This window comes from Zingiber officinale, chromosome 6B (genome assembly GCF_018446385.1).
Source record: "Zingiber officinale cultivar Zhangliang chromosome 6B, Zo_v1.1, whole genome shotgun sequence".
In the NCBI taxonomy this organism is placed as follows: domain Eukaryota; kingdom Viridiplantae; phylum Streptophyta; class Magnoliopsida; order Zingiberales; family Zingiberaceae; genus Zingiber; species Zingiber officinale.
Genome location: NC_055996.1, coordinates 13,194,766 through 13,201,202, shown reverse-complemented (window position 1 = coordinate 13,201,202; position 6,437 = coordinate 13,194,766). Strand labels below are relative to the sequence as shown.

The 6,437-nt window shown below is 38.1% G+C and overlaps 1 protein-coding gene across 1 annotated transcript; it reads left to right on the top strand.

The window, feature by feature from the left end:
- Positions 1-375: 375 nt before the first annotated feature.
- Positions 376-3,049, top strand: LOC121992029 (4-coumarate--CoA ligase 2-like). Its single transcript, XM_042546141.1, has 8 exons — positions 376-525; positions 626-1,128; positions 1,197-1,782; positions 1,865-2,063; positions 2,228-2,373; positions 2,445-2,512; positions 2,590-2,692; positions 2,786-3,049. The coding sequence occupies exons 2-8, from the start codon at positions 659-661 to the stop codon at positions 2,897-2,899; spliced, it is 1,686 nt and encodes a 561-aa protein (XP_042402075.1). The 5' UTR covers positions 376-525; positions 626-658; the 3' UTR covers positions 2,900-3,049.
- Positions 3,050-6,437: the final 3,388 nt, after the last annotated feature.

The following is a 6,437-nucleotide window of genomic DNA, read 5'->3' as shown; positions in this document are numbered from 1 at the left end:
GAGGAAAAATTTTATTGACTCACACCCGTTATAATCCAACTTCTAAATCTTAAAATTATTTTGAACCCAAAATACATATAATATATCCCAAAATAAAAACTATATATATATAGATAAATCAAAAAATATTCATAACATGTGATCCATTAATCCAGCTGATATTCTTAAATCAACTGCCATTAAAATTCATACACACTTGTATATATTCTTTGCACTATATACACAATTGATCAAATTAGTTACTATTTTCATACAAATTAGGTTTCATGACAATGTAAGGTAGGTAGGACCAGGAGAAATGAGTGACAGAAAGAAGGGAAGATGATCCAGCTCTTATTGCTCCTAACTACCCCGTTTCATTACCTACCCCTCTTCCCCGCCTTCCCCCCTCCCCCTTCGTCCTCAAGCCAGCTGGCTCTTTAATTGCTTCCCATCCATTTCCCAATCCAATCTCGCCTTCTTCTCAGATTTATGCTCTGTTTCCCTGCAAGGAAGAAAATAGAGAACAAAAGAGACGCAGTTTGGGTGAGAGAATAAACATTGAGTTACTCTTCTCTATTTTATATTCCTTCAAAGTAAACAGCATCGTCTACTTTAACTATTTTCTCGTCTTTCATGCACAAAGCCGCCGAGTAGCTCCGGCCTTTAGAGATCGACCATGATTTCCGTCGCTTCTCATGAGTCCGAGCCGCCGGTGGAAGTATCCGCCGCGATCCACCCGCCGGAGACGGTCGTTTTCAAGTCGAGGCTGCCCGACATCGACCTTATCAACTACCTCCCCCTCCACACCTACTGCTTCCAGCGGCTCTCGGAGTTCGCCGATTTCGCCTGCCTCATCTCCGCCGCCGACGGGAAGGTTTACTCCTTCGCGGAGACCCATCGGCTGTGCCGTAAGGCCGCCGCCGGGCTGGCCAAGCTCGGCGTCAGGAAGGGTGACGTCATTATGGTGCTGCTCCAGAACTCCCCTGAATTCATATTCACCTTCATGGGCGGCTCCATGCTCGGCGCCGCCGCCACCACCGCCAATCCCTTCACCACGCCAGCGGAGATCTATAAGCAGTTCGAGGCCGCCGGCGCGAAGCTCGTCGTCACGCAGTCCGTCTACGTCGACAAGCTCCGTAACGAAGAGTAATAATTCTAACTAATTACTATTTCCGTTTCCGTTGAGTTTGTGATTTCGTACGAGTGAAAAGCAGGATTTTTCCGAGAATCGGTGAGGGTTTGACGGTGGTGACGACTGACGAGGTGGCTCCGGCGGGCTGCACGAGCTTCTGGGAGGTGGTGGGGGCGGCGGAGGAGATGGAGGAGGAGGCCGCGGTGGAGGCGGATGATCTGGTGGCGCTGCCGTTCTCGTCAGGGACGACGGGGCTGCCGAAGGGGGTGATGCTGACGCACAAGAACCTGGTGTCGAGCATCGCGCAGCAGGTGGACGGCGACAACCCGAATCTGCACCTGAAGGCCGGCGAGGACGTGGTCCTCTGCGTGCTGCCGCTCTTCCACATCTTCGCGCTCAACTCGGTGCTTCTGTGCTCTCTGAGGGCCGGCGCCGCCACCGTGCTGATGCCCAAGTTCGAGATGGGGGTGATGCTGCAGGTGATCGAGCGCCACCGAGTGTCGATGGCGGCGGTGGTGCCGCCGCTGGTCCTGGCGCTGGCAAAGAACCCCGAGGTGGAGAAGTACGACCTCAGCTCCATCAGGATCATACTCTCCGGGGCGGCGCCGCTGGGAAAGGAGCTGGAGGACGCGCTCCGGAACAGAGTACCCCAAGCTATACTCGGCCAGGTTCATCACTACTATCCAATCCAATCCAATCCATTCCAGTCGACTCGACCCAAAATCGTAACTTACGATCCATTGGGTTCAGGGTTACGGCATGACCGAGGCTGGGCCAGTGCTGTCGATGTGCCCTGCCTTTGCTAAGCATCCGACTCCGGTTAAATCCGGCTCATGTGGTTCGGTCGTGAGGAATGCCGAGATGAAAGTGGTCGACCCGGACACGGGCTTCTCCCTCGGTCGGAATAAATCCGGAGAGATCTGCATCCGGGGTCCTCAAATCATGAAAGGTAACCAAGTCGAATGTTACCAGTAATTTAGTTTCACATATAGCTAGCAAAGAGCAAGCTTCGGGTAAAATAAGATAAGACTATGTACAAATATTTATATTGAATTGTTCTTTATATATATATATATATATATATATATAACTCACTCAAGAATAAAATTTTAGGCTATCTTAACGATATCGATGCCACATCGAAGACGATCGACATTGAGGGATGGCTGCACACAGGAGATATTGGATACGTCGACGATGATGATGAGGTGTTCATAGTGGATAGAGTGAAGGAGCTTATCAAATACAAAGGTTTTCAGGTACCAAGTCTCATATTCATCCATGGCTACCAAATTATAACCTTATTGATTCTCCCATAAACTCAACACAGGTGCCGCCGGCCGAGCTTGAATCTTTGCTAATTAGCCACCCGGAGATTGTCGATGCGGCTGTGGTCCCGTAAGCTCAACAATAATTCCTAACCCCTAAAACAAAGGGAATTCAACATTGAACTTTTTCAATATGTTTTATTACAGGCAAAAAGATGTCACAGCCGGGGAAGTCCCGGCAGCTTTTGTGGTTCGAGCTATCAATTCCGACATCAACGAAGAAGCCATAAAAGAATTCATATCCAAACAGGTGAACCGATATCGCAATGTCAATACAAAAGAATTTGCAAGAAGAGAGAGTTGTTTTGCGAGGCCTTGATTTTGATAGCTCTACATGTTTCAGGTGGTGTTCTACAAGAGATTGCAGAGGGTTTACTTCATCCATTCCATTCCTAAATCAGCAACAGGGAAGATACTGAGGAAGGAGTTGAGAGCCAAGCTCGCAAGTGCTTCTTAATGAGTTGAATCAATTGGGACTTTCTCTATTCCTTGTTTACTTCCGCATGCAGACGTGTCTTTGCTTTGCTTGAATTGTTGCACTTGTTTGGTTCAGAAAACTATTGTTGGAGACATTATCGATAAATAGTAAACATATGATTATGATTTACCCTTGGCGTTGCTTTTGGATTTACTTCTACACTCACTCTTATGTTTACTTCGGCAGAGATTTTTTTTGTAGAAAATGGTGTACTCGGGTTCGGTAGAGCTGATAGAGAGATCAATCATGAATCATTGAATATCTTCTCCGTTTACTTTGTGCGATCGTTCACAAGTAAACATATCTGAGCAATATATTTCGATAAAAAAAATTCTTTTATGCTTGCCATGTTCTAGTCCTATATTAAATATGAGTATATTCTCAATTTAAAAGCCAGCTTATATATTTATATATATAAGTCTCCTTTAAGTATGGTTTCACATTCATTCTTATTTCTTCTTATTATATTATTTAATATTAATATTTATGATATTTTATCACTTACCTTTTGTAATGTATTCCTCTAATTTTTTTTTTTTTTGTCCAAGAACACATGTTAATTAAATAAATACTTTAATTTTCATTTTCAAATAGCAATTGTCTTCCATTTTGGAACATTTTAAAATGATTTTAGTTGTTTATTTTGGTTAGTGCCAAATATTATTATTATTATTATTATTATTATTATTATTATTATTATTATTATTATTATTATTATTATTATTATTATTATTATTATTTAAAATTGATCAATGATTCCTTGGCTTACAATGATGTATGAGTAGTTAACAATTAATATATCCCTTCCAATGGGCACCAGTGGCAGTGGTCCATCTTATATGAATAATAAACGCCATTAGGGAAATTGCCTTTTTTCACAATTAAAGATTTCAAATATTAAATCTGGTCACCAGTGGTCCATCTTATATGAATAATAAAGGTCATCAAGCAAACTTCTTTTTGCACAATTAAAATTTTCAAATATATATATATATATATATATATATATATATATATATATATATATATATATATATATATATATATATATATATATATATATATATATATATATTTTGTCTGATGTCTCTTACGCCGACTGTGAGTGATGTATTTACGTGGTATTGCCAACTCAATTCTTTTATAGTATTAAATTTTTTTTATTTTCTCTCATTCTGTCCTCTATTCAAAATCTCGCCCTCAACTTTTAATCTCTTGGCTTTTTCAAATTTAAATTTTCCTCGCTCTCACTCCATCCTTTGTCATCGTCTTCTGCTCCATCTTGCTCCTGCCGACAAGCAAAGCAATAGCGCTACAAGCTAAATAGTAGCATGTTTATTCTCAATCTAGCTGAAAGCTCTCTAAAATGTCACTAGAAATATAGCCAACGCTGCTTTGTTTAACACCCCTCTCCATTCTTGATCATAAACCTTTCCACTCCATTGTCTATTTTTCAGCTATATACAATATTTTTTATTAAGATTTATCATAAAATGCACAAGTTCTTATTGCTACAACGTGTAGCAGTTACTTGGACAATCCAAACAATATTTATTTTTACCATTTTTTAGTTATATAATTTGCAGGGAATTTATCAAACATCATTTCCTACGTTTCATAATCAATGGTAAGTCATTTCATTTTAAGTTGTAATTCCCTATAATCATACTATATTATTAGAATTTAAGTTGTAATTCTCTAATCCTAATATATTATTAGGATTTAGTTGCTACAACATGTAGCAACTACTTCGACATTTAGTTGCTACACATTATAGCAGCTACTTGAATATTTAGCTACTAAAATGTGTAGCAACTATTTCGACAATTAGTTGTTATATGTTGTAACAGTTACTTGGACATTTAGCTGTTATAATGTATATCAGCTACTTGATAAGTCGTTTCATTTTAAGTTTTAATTCTCTCTAATTCTAATATATTTTTATACATTATTCTAAATGATCTATTTAATTAATACACTAGAAAATATATGCTATCTTTATTGGATGTCAGCCGGGTGTTTATAATATCTAGATAGAAGCATCTATACGTTTTAAGGGCGTTATACACCAGTCATTCGAGAGTAAACAAGATGCAACAAGAATTTTTGAAACCTACAACATACAATCTTATAAGGTTAATAATCTTTTTTTTGATAAAATTTAATTTTTTTGTTATATAATTTGCAACAAACTTGCAAATTTAAGTCGTTTCAATTTTCCACATTTCATTCGATGGTAAGTTGTTTCCATTGAAGTTGTCATTCCCTCTAATCCTAATATATATCATTCGAATTTATGCTACAACATAAAATTCCTAGTTGCTACAACGTGTAGCAGCTATTTCGATAACTAGTTACTACACGTTGTAGCAGCTACTTTGACAGTTAACTGCTACACATTGTAGCAGCTAGTTGGATATTTCAAACAACCTTTTCTTATCTTTTTTGGTTATATAATTTACAGGAAACTTGTCCAACATCATTTCCCATAATTCATTCGATGGTAAGTCATTTTAATTTTGTAATTTCCTCTAATCCTAATATATATTATCATGCACAACGTGAAAGTAAAATTATATTGTGCAATTACCATTTTGCCCTCATGGTTCCAACAAAAGTTTTAACCCCTAAATCAAGTGAGAGACAAATATTTCGAAAGATTCTCATTGAAAGTAGATCGGTGGCCTACGGTGTTTTAGCTTCATCTATCAACCTTATTGTGACGACTCATTTTCTCTTTTGAAGCTTCGCCTCCATCGTAAGCATTTCGTTAGGACTTAGTATTTTGATTCTTCTCCTCTTGTTTAGAGTTTTGATTTTTTTTAGAATTTTGATTCTTCTCCTATCTGATTCAATAGTGTTGAATGATTATAGGACTTCGGATTAAAGATTTACCTCTGAATGTGGTGTTGTGATTCATTCTTATGTGGAGTTATGTGGTTGATTTGCTTTTGCATTGGTGCTTCATTTTTCTCGTAGTTGTTGTTAGCAAAATTTATTCAAACACTGAGGACTTGACGTGGGTTAACCAAATTAATACACCCACTTTAAATAAAGTCATTCACCAATTAATCTATCCTTAACAACCCAAATACGGTGATGCTTGCAAGGTATTTGATGGAATGTTTTCTTTAAGTAATTAGACTTTAGTTTGATAATTCCTTTAGTTAGTTGTTTGCATTGTTTGTTAGTTTTAAATCCATTATGTTTGTGCCCTTCCTTTGAATGTAATTAGGATAGATTAACTTAGGTTACATTACATGCTCTAGGTTTGTTGCTTTGATTTAAATCTATGTCGCTGCTTTTGTCGCACTATATTGATTGTTTTTTTACTCAATAGATAGTGGTAATGGTATGCTTCTAAAAGGAGAAAAACAAGGTTCGCGTTTAAACGCAATTCTTCACAAGGTTTTAATTAATTTCATATATTCATATAAATATCATTGCCTGTCTCTCTACAACCGACCTTCAAAAATAAAGATTTATGTTATTTCAATTAATCACAGCAGTCATTCCT